This window comes from Platichthys flesus, chromosome 7, assembly GCF_949316205.1.
Source record: "Platichthys flesus chromosome 7, fPlaFle2.1, whole genome shotgun sequence".
In the NCBI taxonomy this organism is placed as follows: Eukaryota; Metazoa; Chordata; class Actinopteri; order Pleuronectiformes; family Pleuronectidae; genus Platichthys; species Platichthys flesus.
The window spans coordinates 6,176,561-6,193,962 of NC_084951.1; the positions used below are offsets into that span (position 1 = coordinate 6,176,561).

The 17,402-nt window shown below is 42.1% G+C and overlaps 1 protein-coding gene across 3 annotated transcripts in view; it reads right to left on the bottom strand.

Moving 5' to 3' along the window:
* Positions 1-40: 40 nt before the first annotated feature.
* LOC133956452 (carbohydrate sulfotransferase 11-like) overlaps positions 41-17,402 on the bottom strand; it is a 28,924-nt gene continuing 11,562 nt past the window's right edge. Inside the window, exons 2-5 of one of the 3 annotated variants that reach the window (XM_062391500.1) lie at positions 6,743-6,819; positions 4,869-5,030; positions 3,370-4,049; positions 41-2,304 (exon numbers count right to left, since the gene is read on the bottom strand). In XM_062391500.1, the coding sequence (XP_062247484.1) occupies positions 2,199-2,304; positions 3,370-4,049; positions 4,869-5,030; positions 6,743-6,819 (1,025 nt within the window). In that variant the 3' untranslated portion in view covers positions 41-2,198. Of the gene's footprint in view, positions 4,050-4,868; positions 5,034-6,742; positions 6,820-17,402 lie in introns of all 3 variants that reach the window. The other 2 variants (XM_062391499.1, XM_062391501.1) reach the window with 2 other exon arrangements.

Below are 17,402 nucleotides of genomic sequence, written 5' to 3' on the forward strand. Positions count from 1 at the left end.
TTGTAATGAGAAACGATAAAAGACGACAGACGCTGGGTGCTGCTGTTCAGAGATTGTATTAGTTGAGACTTCAAAGTTAACCAGCCAATCAATCACCACATCAGCAAGTGCACTTCGGTTAACACATTCACAGTTTCATGGCACAAGTAATGGGTGTGTTAAACAATGACTCACCGAGTCACTGGTCTGACAAAAGAGACAGTTCAACAGTAAACGACTGGAGACATGGGCCTTAGCTGTGCTTGTGCACAGCAGCGTCTTGGAAATGACATGGAAATACAGTATGTGTAATCAAAGAGAAAATGACCTGTTATTTGTAATCTGTATTTTACATGAAAGAAAAAGGAAATTAAAAGGTAAAACATATATTTTGTGCATCATATCATCATAGTCAGAAGAAGAAACATTAAGGTTGTGATTTGGTTTTGGGAAATCTTGAGCTTCCTGTAGATGATGGTTTAAATCACACGCTGCAACAAAGAGGAGCATTAAAAATGAAAAACCCTGTGATCCATGGCAATCATGAATAATAATAAAATGATGTGGCATAAGCAGAAATGTAAGGCTTGAATAATAGAATAATTCACTTTTTAAAGTGTTGACACTCAGATATTGTACCTTTAAGGGGTGAATACATGGAGAAAAACTCAAATGTTTCCAGAGTTGACCTGTGCCAACCTGCTCCGACTTGTCTTCACATGCAGTAGCAAAACTATTCACACTGATATCATGATGATAATATCATACTGCAAAAGTATGATTTTTTTTACAGCAACAGTATCTTGCGTTTCCCTTAGTTCCTGATGATTTGCACAAAACAAATCGAATAAACTGTGCACTATAGTTGTAACTGTGGGGAAAAGAGACAAGTCTTTCATACTGGATTTTACCTGAACTTCAGTTAAAGGCTCAATGTGTAGACATCTAGTGGATAAGTTGCATGTTGCTGCTGAATACCCCTCACCCTCCCCTTCTGAACATGAAAGAGAACCTGTGGAAAACTTCAGTTGTCAAAAAAAACTCAAAAGGTGTTTAGTTTGTCCAGTTTGGGCTACTGTAACATGCATGGCGGCCTCTATACAGAGAACCCGCTCCCAATGTAAATATATAACGTATTTAAATATAAAGGGCTCATTCTAGAGTAATGAAAACAATAATTCGTACAATTTAGATGATCAAGCACTCGTAAAAACATCATTAGGATTATTTTATTTTCAATTTCAGCCAATAGATCCCTTTCAGCTAAATCTTACACACTGAAGCTTTCACTTAGTTCAAAAGCATTTCCGGAGAATATCTTTGTTAAGACAGTTCTTTTTAACTCAAGTTGATATTTAGTAATCACTCATTTAAGATTGGAAATCTTTTTTTTAGGTTGAATATCATTCTCTCCTGTACAACAGTTTCTGCATTTTCAACTGATCTGATTTTAATTCACTTTTGTTTCGCTCAAAATAAGTGCTAAGTCGCAAATTACAAAAAAAGAAACCTTGGCACTTTTTTAGGAGTTTACAGCATTATAAAATGTAACATTACCTTCGTCCTCGTTATGTCTGTGAACAACTATTTTTGATTGTCTTTTTTTCCAGTAAAATGACCGAGAGAAAACAAAGTAGCTTAGCTAACTGCACTAGTTTTCTAAAAGATATTGGTTTTGCACATGCACAAGCAGATATGATTGCATCAAATGAAATTACGTAAACCTGTTGCATTTCAGTCTGAAACACGATGCAGCAGAATAAGAGATATCATCTTTTTTTTTCTATACATTCTTCCTGCTTGTTAAAACCTGCATTACTCACAATGCATCTCAACCATTGACAGTTTAATCAGAGATTCAGGAACGTTATGCTGCCTTTGGCTGACGTGGCCTTGAGTGACAATAGGCTTTACAGCCGGTATCACACCACTATCAACACACATGATGTGTAAAATTGTTGAAGTTTCCCTTTAAACATTCACACTGTATGCAGCTGTTCGTTCAGACTGATATTCCTGCAGTGCAGGTCATTAACATACATATTCCTCCATTCAGCTATTAGCTATTAGCATAAAGTCAGTTCACTTGCTGAACAGGGCTGTTCAGAGTCATGGACATGACTGTGTGGGGATTAACCCGTCATGTGCCAGAGCCTTCACCCTAACAAGGGCAGCTCTGAGCAGGAGCTGTGCTGGGCTGGACCCGGCCCCGACCACAGCTATGCAGATGTTTGTTCAGTCAACCTGCCCAGAGCTAAATACAGACAGCGATAGAGGAAGGATGGCAGCAAGTTTTTACTGAAACTCAACGGGGGCTGCATTTCCCTGGAAATGAATCAAAGATAGAAATTTAAAGATAGTGTCAATAGGTGCTGTGGAACTCAAGACACAAGCTCTGGATGTAGTTATCAGAAAAATAAGACTGTCATGTAATACGTTTAGAGTTGCTTGAAAGATTTCTATTTGGCATCAATTTATGTGCAAAAGCCAAGACAGCAAGTAGCTTTCCATGTAAGCAAATATTTACTCTCAGGAAAATAAATTCTCATCATTTCATTTAAATTCATTTTCACAAAAAATCAGGAGCCCAAATCCACACGTTCCCACAATAAATACTTCATGCTCTGACATACATAAATAAACGCCTTCCAGAGTTATTGAAGCTTGGTGCTCTGAATTGATCTGCTGCGTTCAGTGTCAGCACATTCACCTGTAAACCCATGTGAGAGGAGATCCTGCTCCTCTGAGGTGTGACTTGAATTTATGGAAAACCAAGCCATGGGAAAACATGTTTTTTTACTGCAGCGGACACGGCTGCAAGGGTAAGGGCACATTACACCAAATCCACAACCACATGGAACAGATATTTAAAATATTAAAGTCAGAGAAATGTTTGCTCGATTACTTCTAGGCGAGAAATGGCAAAAAAATAAATACTGCTTCTATCTGAACCTATAGCCCTGACAGGAAGGGCCTGATTGTGAAGACCAGGGAAGTTAATGTGTCACCTGCAGTTTCAAACAGATTTTGGGAACACTGTCTGAATTCTGCCTTGCTAAAAATGAAAACAATGAAGTTTACACCCTTGGCAGCAAATTAGACATATTCTTGGTAGATAAAAGCACAAATTGTCTTTTTCATTCCCAGGAAGAAATTTGGTTCCACTTACAAAGTTCAGTGAAATCAGAAAATAGAAAAGTAAAAAATCAAGTTTTAGACAGCCAGCCAGTTTTCTCTTGGAGAGTAGTAGTGACAAGTCTGTGTCTGTGATGGACCGCAAAGTGCAAAAATCATCTTAGGTAAAAAAGTATGAATGAGATGTGAAAGGAAATCTATCACGCCCGATCCATCATTAGCACTGACATCCTTCACTTGTTCTCTGTCACTCACCGAGTCCTGAGATACTCTGGCGTGGAGTAGTTGAAGAGCAGGAAGTCCATGCGATAAAGGTTGAACAGTTTCTTCTGGTAGAAGGGACTGATTTGCTTAAAGAAGCTTGCAGCCATGTTGCCATCAGTCCTGGTGCTCTTACCAGATGTTGGAAATTGAAGCATTCCCTCCACTCCAGTCAAACTGAGCACAGCCTGAGCATCGGGCTCCAGGGTCTCGTACTTCCCCACCACATCATAGTGGATGAGACAGGGGTGGCAGAGCGAGTGCACCCGCTCCCAGTGCTCGTTCAAGGGTTCCTCCCGTTGGGTTCGAGGGTCCACGAGATACTGGACAAACTCATGGAAAGACACATTATTCCCTTTCTCCAGTGCTTCTGCCTCTGGGTTGGCCCGGTGCCGGCGGATGATCTTGGTTCCATAGCGCTTGTGGAAAGCCGTGTTGTAGCGACGTGTGAACTTGTTCCGGTAGGCGGACACCAAGCGTTCGAAGGGCTCTCGCACGAAGATGAACTTGAGGTAGCTGCGAAGGCGTTGGTTGATCTCAGAGACTGAGAACTCAGACAGCGTGCGGAGGTTACCAGCGACGTGCGCCTCATTGGCAGGGATGGCGAGGGGGTCAGTGTAGCGACCGTCACTAGTGAGGACCATGAGGACACGCTTCCAATTTGTGCAGGCTACCTGGAGGTCACAAAAGCGAGGAACATATTCATTTCTGTATCAAGGCACTTAAAGCTGCTGTTTTCATTCACTGCACCACACTGAGATGTCATAATATCTACATAGTGACAAAAAAATCTTGATATTTACAAGATGTATTATTTAAATAATGTTAATAATACAATGAGTAATGCAAATGGCCGTCAGGAAAGCGAATACACCCAATAAGGCCCAACAGTCCCCTTAAATTCTATCAAGTTGCCCCAAATTTCAGATAGATATTAGTCCCATAAATGTGCCTGCCGTGGATCCGCCCCCTGATTCAAAACTGCACCAAAAATGTAGGAGTTCTTCCCTTACCTCAACCAAATCAGTATCAGTCCAGTAGTTTTTTTGTGTAATCTTATTACAACAAACAAGCAAATAAGGCTGAAAACACAACCTCCTGGTGGAAAAAATTATGTTAAGATTAAATTGAGTGAAAGCATAATTTTCTTTTATTAATACTTTCAATTGAAAATGTGATATTCTAATTGATTCACAAGCAAGTTCCACTCTTTTAAGAAGCAGCTTTTTATCATTTCAAAGCAGGCTCATGAAACTTGTGAAGTGCAAATCAAAAAGAGCAAACAATATGCATATATCGTGTTGAGATTTGGGTCTTGGCTCTGAGAGGGAGAGTCTCAAAATGCATCCAAACCACAATAATTGTGATCCATTTGTAATTAGATATCAAGCATGTAACCCTCCACCCCTCCCTCCCCATCCAAAGCCTCATCTAACACGGTCTAAAAAACCTGCGATCTAGAATTCCGGCTGCACTTCTTCATGTTAACCAACCTTGGGGACGTAGCAGTAAATAAGGCTGTGTTTATCATCCACAATGAGGTGTTTGAGATCCTCGGGCGAGAGTACCCGCCGTTTCCTCATGTTACTCAGACACGCCTGCTCCAACAGCTCCCTGCGGCCTTGGAGGGACCTCTGAGCTGCCAACAGCTCCAGCTGCTTGGGATGAGGACAATGTAGTGCACAGGAAAAGAGGGACCAGAGAGGGAGGAAGAGGCAAAAAAACAGAAACAACTTTTAAAAAATTGCTGCATGAGAAATGTCAGTCCAAAGGAGAATTCTTATACACATCGTTCATATACGTATAATTTTAAATCATGTGTAAAAAACTGCATATGCCAAATCTAGGTTAATATTAAAAAATTGAACAACAGAAAACTGCTGGAGCACACATAATCTGCCCTTCTCTCATTAAAAGCTGACACATTTTGCATGTGACTGTGTGTTTTTTAATGTGATGGCTACAAGTATTCTCCATCGTATTGCATGCTAAACCAGTCTGGCAGGCTGCGGCGTGAACTCTGTGATGGACTCAAATCTGTTCTACCTATCATATCCAATCAGCCATCAGCTGCGGTACAATAAGCATCATTAGATAACCAGTGTTCAAATTCCTGTGATCCACAATGTTCATATCCAACAGCTGAGACCTTCACTAAGATGCCAAATCTTTCATCAAATTATAGTTTCAGAGAAATCTAGGATAAGTATTAAAACCCTTTCTATTCCTATTCCAACATCTGTTCCACAGGACATGTAATATTTGAGTTCAAAATCTGAAACTTTTACACATTGGTTTTGTGTGCAGAGAAGATAAACAAGATACAACTTCTAAATTAATCAGATTTACAGGTGCAGGTACCTTTGAACTTAGACAGGCTATAGCTGTTTGCCTCTGTTTCCAGTATGCATGCTAAGCTGCTAGCTGTAGCTTCACAGATGTGAAAATATGAAGAAACTATAGATGTGAGAGGGTATCAAACTCTGGGTAAGAGCGTAAAATGGCATAAATGAATTGGATAAACCCGGACAACACAGCAGATATCTGCTGCCAAAAACTGAAAATGATTCTGATACGAGCACAAGTGTAGGACGTATAAAGATCTGGAGACAACAGACCCATTTACTGAAAATAGATATTTATTATTCAGGGTTTTGTGTGAGGATTTGTGATGTGACCAGTAATTATTCGCTCATTGCAAAGCTACTAGGATCTGCCAATTTACATCTCTGTGTAGGATCAACACAGAATCTGTGTACCAATTCAGGGGTGAGTGTATCTCAATGGCCAAACTGAAATGAAAAGGTCTGGTTTACGAAATATTCCATAAGCGTCACCAGCTAGTCCCGCCCTTTCAGAAGCCGCCTAGCAACAGACCTGCAGTTTATATCCCTTTGTTTCTTTAACATGAGTACCATTAGCTGCTGGGTTGAAGCCTGTCACTAACATTTAAAGTGCAAGCATTGGATGTCTCATCAATTAATCAGGAATAAGTTGAACCACGAACGAAAGGACGCATTTGTCAGCCGAATTTGGAGGATCCTTCAAAATTGGACAGCCACGGTTAGCAACTGTGATGCAATCTGCACTCAAATGCTGTTGCCTTAGTTGGAATGATGTGTACGACTATTGAACGGATTGGGGCAGAAGGAGCGTGAGGTATGCTGTTTTGTCTGACCACTGAGATAAGGATGAGACTAAAAACGAAGCAGACCAATCACAGTTCTGTTGGTCTGTCACCACAATGTGTTGTTACATTTCAAGAGAGGCAAATGTACAACTATAGCATTGATTCAACACAGAGTTATCAATTGGCCTGGAGAAACCGACATATAGGTTGTGTGTTTGTGTGTGTTTATGCTCTCACCTGCTCCCCATTGTAGAGGGTCTGCAGTGGACCTCTCCTGCTTTTCCCTGGTCCGCTGACAGTCTTCACACCAGGTTCTACAGTTGAACAGGGGAAGATCAGACAAACAACCTTATACAATGTGTTTAAAAGTGTTTCACTTCAGTCCTTACCTTCCGATGGGACTGATTTGAAATAGTAACACCACAGTAAATGTGTTACATGATGTTGGTTCTATGTCAACAAGAGAACCGGTTTAGTAGATTTTCACTGTGAGCGCTGTCATGACTGATTTAAGTTTGACTGCATGACTGGTGCTTTTCACAAGCCCAGCATTCAACATCAGTTAAGTAATGAACTAAGATTTATTTCACAATATTCATAAGTAATGTACAAATGAGAAACACAATGTCTAATGAATTTGCAGGTTTGAATTACACTGTAAAGATGGAATTCAACAGAGTCTGTCAGAGTTAACTTTCCACCCCTCTGCTCTGCCTTTGTCATGACGCGATCCTCCGTATAAGAAAAGCCTCCCTCTGTTCATCTATAGGTTCCATTATAGGAACAGTGTGTTCCTTCCAAACTCTTTCTGTAGCTCTTATATAAGTTACACGTCTCCTCCTCCTTTCAGTCTCTCTCTGATCTTGCTGCAACTTATTTGTCTTAATCAAATATTTTTTCTATTTGATTTAAGGTTATTTTAACTATCCACAGTAAATTAACTGCAGGAAAAAAACAAAACAAAGCACTTGTGGAGCGCTCCCACAACCCATTTCCTAACATTACACAACCAGAAAACAATAAATATGCGTTGCTCATTAGCTAAGGGTTTGAGCGTGTGTAATGTTGGTACCTGCTAGAGGCTCTGCTGGGTTGAAAAGGTTAAAATATCCGTAGCGGGACCTTGTTATCGTGACCCCTCCCTCCTCTAGCCTCTATAAACACATCTGTTTTCTCCTGCCGCTTCCCCCCCACTACCCAACTCCCAACCCCCTTCTCTCCAGGCCTGATGGCAGTCAGTGTTGGTGTCTGCAGCTCATGGTGCTGAGCACAAAGTGATTTGTACTGCACATGTGGATTTCTTTACATCTTACAAAAAGCTGGAAGGAGAAAGGGGAGCAGGGAGATGGGGGGAGAGTGCTTCATATAGATATTTGCAAGACCCCTTCCCATGGAAAGTACTTCATATGGAAAGCATATCAGCTGCCATTAAAACGCAAGGTGAGGGTTTATTCTATAGAGGAATGGTATCTAGATGTAGCCAAAGGCTGTGTGTCTGCCTCAGTCTCTCTTTTCTCTGCTGAGCTGGCGTCAAGCAAATAATGCTTTTTGATATGGCACAGAATCACAGTAACCCTCTGTGTTGGCATTGGGACTGTGGCAACAAGCTCTAAATCACAACAGCTTCCTGCCATTAAGGAGAACAAACCAAAATGAAAAGAAGAACAATCAGATAACTGGTGAGTCAGCAGATACATCGAGTGTGTCATGAAAGAGGATCTGAGACAGACAGTGAGCATGAGACTGCCGTGATACTGCCTCTGACCATTCTTCCTCTGCGTGAGCACACATGAATGGGCCACATCATCTGAACACACAGAGATTGAAATCTAAGTCGTGCTGGGCCCCGCTGAAAGGCTCTAGTTGATACTTATAAAATTCACATCATATGCTAAACAGGGCACACACGCACACTTACATGCATGTAAGCTACAGCACTCCGAGAAGCACAGCAATGATTAGGACGAAATGGTGGAGGAAAGAGGTGACAGTGCAAGGACAACTCAGAGGCTTATCAGACAGAAAAATCATAGATAGCACAGAGTATAAAGAAAGAGACCTTCCTAAGGTCTCAGTCAACAGCACAGCCGTTCACATCTGAAGCAGCAAAGCCTTCACAAACTCAAGACGCTTCCTCAGGAAGTTAGAAAAGTAGGTCAAAGAGCTTAAAGGCTCTGCTCATATGAACGGTTTATTGTCTGTTTTCAAGTATAAACACTACACGATGTAGAGGAAATTTCAACGTTTATCATTCATACTGATATCATGAGGGGAAGACAGGGGCAGGGGAGAGTAGATTTCACATACAGAGCTGATATCACTTGAAGTCACCAGAGGAGCACTTTTCTTTAAAAGATTGAAAATATTGAGTAGTTTAAGACAAAGACACCATTTGTTGAATAAGTCAAACATTCTGCAATTCAAAGTTAAGGTAAAGGTAACATAGTTTAAATATAAACAACACTGGTTTTGTCACAAAATCACTACATGACACCACCACCAAGTCTCATGCTGTCATTCATTATTTATGTATCTTGTATGTCTGCCTGGTTCTGACTGAATTAGGTACAAACATATAGTGATTATCTAAATATAAATGATCCATTTAAAAATAACAAAATAAAATTCCAATGGGACTGCAACCAAATACAACATAAGCACGAGTGTGTCAAATGGGGATCACATTTGAATTCACATCCAATCTGGATCTCGACAACGCTGTCTTCCATTTGTATATTTTTCAAAAGAAGAGGAAGTCATGTAGCTTGTACTTTCCATGCAGTCAGAATCTGTAGAATTCCTATGACCCTGTGACCATAAACTGGGTACCGACAACATGGGTGCTTGAGTGTGTTAATATCTTGGGAATCCTAAAAAGTTGGACAAAAAAATAACCCCTCATTGGATCCTTCTTTGCAGGAATGACTCATGTGTTGGCCATGTTTGGAGGAGCCTAAAAAAAAAGGAACATACTAGTTGCACCGCTGTGCGCTAACTGCGAAGGATCCGGCCCCTGAATTGTCTGGATACATCTCTCAATGTGTACATACGTGTGAATGTGTGGGCTCGTTGAGGGGTTGATGGCATCTTGTCCTGGTTTGGAAGAGGGATTTTCTTTCTGTCATGGTGCTTGAGTTTTTGTATCTATAACTTAACAAAGTTTACTATGAAATCCAGCTTCACAGATCCTTTCTCTTGAAATGTATTATACATAAAAGTTTCCTTAGCTACTGGCACAACAAGTTATATGGCCGCCAAGAGTTTTACCTCCATTAGTAAAGCTATCTTTTGTTGGATAAAAGGTTTAACTCAGGAAAGTCTTTTCGTATCCTTTATTTGCATCAAAGCTTTTACCTGCACTTAAATTGTCAGCATCTTCTCTGTTGATCTGCTCATCACAAACCACATATTTTTTTGTGTTAACTGCTCTGTCACATGCCAGAAAACCACAACTTCCTCTCAGACTCCAGGAAGTGACACAACAACTGGCAGTTGACGAAGAGCACAAGAGGCCCCAGTCTTACTACACATAGACAAACCTTTTAACCTGGGTCTGCCTGGCGTGTGAGGCTGCACTGCTGTTATACTCCCAGACAAACAAGGTTCCATTAAGTCTGTATACTGGTCTGAATGGTCATAAACAGAAAGCACTATCTAATGACTAATTAGTTGACAGGACGGCAGTGACATTGTTTGCCAATAACTTAACTAAAACACTTTGATCATGTTGGTCCAAATCCATTTAACCCTTTAAGCTGATGCAGAGCTGAAGACCATCTCTGCTCACCTCTGCTGGCAAATAATAATAATATCTTTTGCTTTGGTCTTCCCCTATGTGACAATGGAGCAGAGGATTCTGTGAGATCAATAAAGTAAAACTGCATTTAACCGCACAACTATCTTTCATGAGGCCTACGTGATGGAAGTTTCCATGAGCTAAAACAAAACCACGATGGAGTTTACTTTGATTGAGGTATGCAAAAGTTTCAGATAAAGCTGAAAGTGACTAAAAGAGAAAATAAGATGACACAAATGAAAGCAATAAAGAAAAAGGGATTACTAGGAGATTCATGCCAGCAGACGTTCTGTTTGTTTTGGGAATAGCTTGATTTGAAAGTGTCACATCATCCAAGGGCTATGAGCTGCAGATGGTGGGTAATTAGGGCAACAAGATGGGCTGACTTAACGATCAGTGATATCCTTAAGTAATGGTACAGAAACCTACTTTTAGTCTCCTTCATACCTTCTAATGTTCAGTTCCACAATTGTTTCAAATTGGTTAAAAACAGAAACATGCATGTAACAGATTTTTTAGGTATTTATGATATCAACTTCAGAAAGATATAATGATGGTAGACCTCAGGCTGACCCTCAAATTCTAAAACATTAAAGTGGTTTAGTCATAGATGAGTTCACTCAGGTTAGACATAAGAGTAGAGAGGCCCCCCTCAGTGGTTGAGGCTCTCGAGAGTTTAGGTTACCTTTCACATTTGTGCAATTAAAGTTTGAAAGTTCAGGGCCAGAATGAAAGAAGCCAACGGGGATTTGGAGACCCCAGGAACATTTCTTAGAATATATTTTGTGTCATTTTAATCAATAAACATACTGTATTCACAATATTAAGTCACTATTTCAGCTTAAAGGTGTCACTAAATGAACTAGTAGTACTGTCAGCCATAGAACACTAACCTGGGATTGTGTGAGTACAAACAGAAAAAGTACAAATTAAGTATATTAAATTAAATAACATTTTATAATCTAAGTCTAATCATAAGTCTTTAAATATTCTAAAGTCTAAATTGTTTACACATCATAATAGTTTGGTTCATTCATTTTTGAAGGTACCTGTTGGCACTGTGTCTTTTTTTTTTATTCAAAACCTACAGCATGTGTGATGATATCTTTAAACCCATAGCTGTGCTGCAGTTTGCTCCTGGGGTGTTGAACCTTAAATGTTTTATTGCTTCCAAGGGAATGGTCCAAATGCTGCTGATAGAGTAAAAGCTTGTTCTCTGTGATAACAATATACAGAATTGTAAATCACCGGTCTGTTCCGTGTCAGACTTGGGGCTGTCCGCATCAACCTTTTGGCCAAATGTGAAATCGCCAAAGTATCCCCACACCACGAGGTCTGGATACCACATTACCATCTAACTATCTGACTATTGATATGAAACAAAAACAACATGAGTAGACTTACTCAGACAACTCTGCTCTGCCTATATTTAGAGGCATGCTGTCAGTTCCTTAACGACTGTGGGCTGGTGAGAAAATAACTTTTCTTCTTTGATGTCATTATTTGTCAATATGCTGTTGAGCTATTATCTTTGTTGTTATATTCAAGATATTAAAGAAATCAATAACATTTAATTTGAAACACTGGATGGTACAGTGATGCAGCGGTTAGCACTTCAAGAAGGTTCCAGGTTCCTCATGCCGAACCAGGATTCGATGCATGTTCTCCCTGTGTCTCATGGGTTTTCTCTGACTACTCTGGCCCCTCCCACAGTCGGTTAGGTTGACAAGAGAGTCTAAACTGTGTGGTGGTGTTAAAGTGAGAGTGAATGGTTGTTTGCCTCTACATGGTGTCCCTGCTATACGCTGGCGACCTGTCCAGGGTGTATCCCGCCTCTCTCACAATGTCAGCTGGGATTGGCTCAAGATCCTCTTGCGACCCTCAGGAGGATAAGCAGTATAGATAATGGGTAGATGGCATTCAAGCATGTCACAGGGTTGAGTTCAATTTTCTGCTGTGACCATAACCTTCCCTGATAATCTCCTTCTAAACTCCTTCATACCTGAAATAACAGTGACGCTACTAAGTATAGAATTTGCCACAAAGAGATAACAGCTCCAGTCCAAAATCAATTTTGACAATCCCAACCAGTGCTACTGGTTGATAAGAACAAGTAAGACCAGAGGCAGAATCTGACCCAATCATTAAGCACTGAAACCACAATATCATCCTCAACCACTAACTCAAGCCTCCAGTATCTTTGGATCAGTGCTTTAGTTGTTCCTCTTTACAAAACACTCTATGTTGGTTAAAAAAACGGTGAAGCATGAAGGTTCTGTGATTTACAAGCAACAGCATGTTTGACATATAAACAAACAGACCTTTACAGATCCTACAACATGACGCAGGACAAACAGCCAGTAGGTTTAGCATGTGGTGTACAGCATGCTCTAAAAGGCTGCCAGCATTGCACAGACCCTAAAGGCATGGCAACCTTTTTTGTCATTCACAAATGGCAATGTGCATGCATGCCCACAACGTAGCACTGATGTGTTCAATTACAGGATGATACCGTGTCAGTGTAAGAGCAGACATGTACGGGGGTGAGTAAAGTATTTGTGGGTAAATACATGTGTTCCGTGACAGAGATTACAGTGTGTTTGTGTGCCTTCGGAAAGGTTTAGGAAAAAAAATTACACTGTGAATCGTGCACAGACTGTGTGTGGGCAAACACATCAGAGCAAGCAATGATGTTGTCTCTGCTTAGAGTTGAGAGGTGGACTCTATTGCTGTCTGAGGAACCAGCAGACTGAAGACGTCTGGCAAAACCACCCACTAAACCTGACAGTCGTCTTTGGCACATCATTTTTTAATTCATCCCACATCAGTGTATGTGACAACAGTTGTGACGGATCAGTTGAGAACTACAACACTGGCATGGTGTAAAGCAGCCACAAAATATGTTACTCAGGTGCCCGCGGGCAGTTTAGCTTGTTGATCAGACAAATCGCTATTGTTTCCCATAGCTGGGAAAGCGAGGGAAGAGTTTTCCCACCCTCTAGTATCTGAAGTCGTTTACAGCTGCCTAACAAATGAAGTGGAAAAACTGGACAGGGTGAATGCAGCGCAAACTGCACCATCAACAGAGAATATACTTATGATTCAGAAATGAACCCAACAAGATATTAAACAACCCTCAGTATGATTCAATCCCTAGCTGTGATCAAGAGCACCATTTTTAAGGTCAGTTTGAATTTCATGCAAACAAACCATTACAAACTAGTGAAGCAAAACTTTGTTATGTAAATTCTGAAAGCATGATGGTGCTTGTTTTTCTAAGGTATTGTGGCAGCTGGGGGTACCACAGATGTGGTTGGTACTGGAGATGTGAAACCTACGAGAGTTCCTGTCTGATGTCAAACACAAAGGAAAAGAGAATAGGGAAGGGAGACAGAGTAAACAATAACTACAACACATGGCTTGGTGCAGGTATAGTAACAGGTTTGCCACATGAGAAAAACATTCCAAGAGTTGAGTATGGGGAAACTTTATACAGCCATGGGATGTCACACAATCGTATTTTGATGATGGAAACTAAACTGTATCTACAAATATGATAATTACAAGGTTGATTAACTGAGACAAAATAATTTCCTCTTAAACTAAAGTTACTCTCTCTCTAGTTTTTTAACTAAATTAGAATTTTGATAGAAAGACAACATTAAATGGTCCAGTGTATAAGATTTAGATGAATTAGATCTAATGACAGATATTTTATATATAGTTTCATCTAAATTTTACAAATTGTTGTTTTATTTACCCTAGAATGGGCCCGTTATATCGAAATACTTTATATTCACATGGGGGGGGGGGGGTCACCACGTTTCTTGTAGTAGCCCAGACTGGACAAACTAAACACCCTTTGTGTTTTTATGAAAAAACTGAAGGTTACCACAGGTTCTCATTCATGTTTGGAAGGGGAGGATGAGCTGAGGGGTATTCAGCTGCAACATGAAATTTCACCACTTTATGTCACTAAATTTTATACACTGCAACTTTAAAAGTTTGAGTCCTTGGTTTTGGTGTTAAAGGCTGACGATTGAAAATGGTTTCCTGTGTCAAACAGCAAGTGTTGATTTAAATGCTGACAACTTTACTCCATCTGGCTCGAAGGAGAACATTTTAGGAGAGGCGGTGGTCTAGTGGCAGAAACTTGGACTATGGGCAGAGAAGGTCTCTGGTTCGTCTCTGGTTCGACTCTACGGAGAGACAACAAAAGACGAACCAGGATTGATCTGTCCAAAAATCCAAGAGTCTCCCTGCCCTGTCTAGTGCCCCTGAGCAAGGCACCTTACTCCCCCAACATCTGCTCCCCAAGCGCCGTACATGGTCGCTCACTGCACTGTGTGTTCTGCACCAGATGGGTTAAAAGCAGAGATTAAATTTCCCTACCTGCATGAGTGTGCCTTTGCATGTCTGTGCATGTGTTTGGGACTAATAAATGCATCTTAATCTTAATCTTAATACTGTACACACACCCTTCCAGAAACTTACTTGGCACAGTAACACATACGTAAACTCGAACGACACAGCACCACAGCTCTGCTGGGTCCACACAACCACATAAAAAAGAGTGACAGGACAGAGGGAGTGGGTGGGCATCTCTATTTTTTTTTCCAAATGATGATGTATCTACTAATAAGAGAGGCTGACTGGAAAAGGCACATGTTCGAGAAATGTATTCACTATGTCTAAAACATTTTCCCTCTTTGCTTATGGATAGAGTTAATTATGGCAAATTGTTGCATTGTATCTCTGGTAAATAAAACAAATCCATTCAACAGTATATCCTATGTAAAATCTAAAATGTTATTAAAAATGCGATGCCGGCGAGCTAGTTCTGGCAGGCAACTCGAACTGCGCTGCGCCAATCATGTGACATACATCATATGACATACCTCACTCTCCACAACCATCTATATTACACACCGACCTTATCAGGTGGTCTATTTAACCAGAGACAGCCATCAACCCCTCTTGCTCGCACTGCTGCTGCAGTATTGCCACCAGTTGCTTTAGCCCCTCCACCACCCCAGCATCCACCTGAAGGCTCCCACGGGGGTTATTCGCTCATCACTCCCATCATTTATGTGTAATCATATGGGGGAGTGATTAGGTTGGTGCCTAGACGCCAAACACTAAACCTGTTGTAATGCTGCAAAAAAATTTCAAACGTGAGTTATCTGAGTGAACTTCCTTCATAGCAGTACATGCAGATATAATGGATTTGTGCGAGTGCTTCTTAAATCAAAAATACAATATTTTCTCTTGAGCACCCAGCAGAGGGACAGTAATTACAAGGTGAATATCACCTTACCAATCAGTAACAACTACACTTGGGACTTTAAAGCTCCATATCAATGGATCCTTCTGAGACGCAACCGGCAAGAAATAGGGTTTTCTATGTAGCTGTAAACCTGTAAACAAAACTATTTACACTTCAGGCCAATGTGGCTCCTGCCATCACAGGTATCAGTAACCTTAGAAAATAATCAACAAGTTAAAATTAGATAAACCATATTCAATACCTGTCACAGTCTGCTCATCTCCTGTCTGCTGGTATTTTTCCACTCACCTGTCTCTGCTCCACTCTGCCAGTCAGCCACACCTCCTCATCAGGGCAACTCTCCACACCTGTGTCAGCCCTGGCTGCATTTAAGCCTGCTCCTGTCTCTGCTTCAGTGCCAGATTGTTCTTGTGTCATGCCTGACTTTCCAGCGTATTTTCCCCGGACTGATCACCTGTTGCCGACCCCGTCGATCCCTGACCTGCCTACCTCGTCTCTGCCCTGGACATTACCTCAGCCTTCTGCCTTCGACCACGAGTTTCGCCTTTTCCCTTCTGGTTACGCTCCTGCTCGGCTCTGTGGCTCCACAGTCCCGCATCGACCGTCGCATTCAAGTGAGACAGCGGGAGAGACATCAGGGGCTCGCGGGACGATGCCAGCCCGCCCCGTCACCAGCGGCTTCCGGGGTATCGATGCCTTCTGGCAGCCGGTCTTCAGGGGAGCCTGAACCCATGCAGGTGGGTCGGGCCAGTCTAACTCCAGAAGAGAGGAGGAGACGCCGCGAGGGGAACCTCTGCCTGTATTGTGGCCAAGCGGGACACTTTATCTCCGGTTGTCCGCTAAAAGGTCGGGCTCACCAGGAAGGAAGGAGTTCCTGGTGAGTCATACATCTAACTCCTCCTCCAACCCACGATCTCTGTGCCAGGTCCGCCTGCTACTGCCTGAGGGATCCCAGACCCTCGCCACCCTCATTGACTCTGGCTCTGATGCCAACATTATGGATTCTAACCTAGCTCTGCAGTTGGGTGTCGGTCAGATTCCCCTGCCAGCTCCAGTCTCCACCAACGCGCTGGATGGCCGACTTCTGGGAACTGTTACCCACCGGACAGCGCCTATACGGATGTTAATCTCCGGGAACCACCATGAAACACTCCAGTTTCACATCCTGCACTCTCCTCGTCATCCTCTCCTTCTGGGGTTCCCATGGCTCCAACGTCACAATCCACACATTGATTGGACCACAGGGGCGATCCTGGATTGGAGTTCTTCCTGTCACCAGGTCTGCCTCAAGCAAGCCGCCGCACCACGATCTTCTGTCGGGACCAGTTCTTCAACCGATGTGCTGGGGGTCCCGCCTGAGTATCTGGACTTCAGGGAGGTCTTCAGTAAGGCCAAGGCAACCTCCCTTCCCCCTCATCGGCCCTATGACTGCGCCATCAACCTCCAGCCCGGGGCCACGCTGCCCAGAGGACGCCTGTATTCCCTGTCCGTTCCTGAGAGGGGGGCGATGGAGACTTACATCAATGACGGTCTAGCGGCGGGCATCATCCGCCCTTCCTCGTCTTCGGCTGGAGCCGTTTTCTTTTTCGTTGAGAAGAAAGACAAGACACTCCGCCCCTGCATTGATTATCGTGGATTAAATGACATGACAATCAAGAACCGATATCCCCTGCCTCTCATCTCCTCAGCTTTCGAGCTCCTAGAGGGAGCCACCATATTCACCAAGCTTGACCTGCGCAACGCCTATCACCTGGTCCGGATCCGCGAGGGGGACGAGTGGAAGACAGCGTTCAATACTCTCACCGGTCACTACA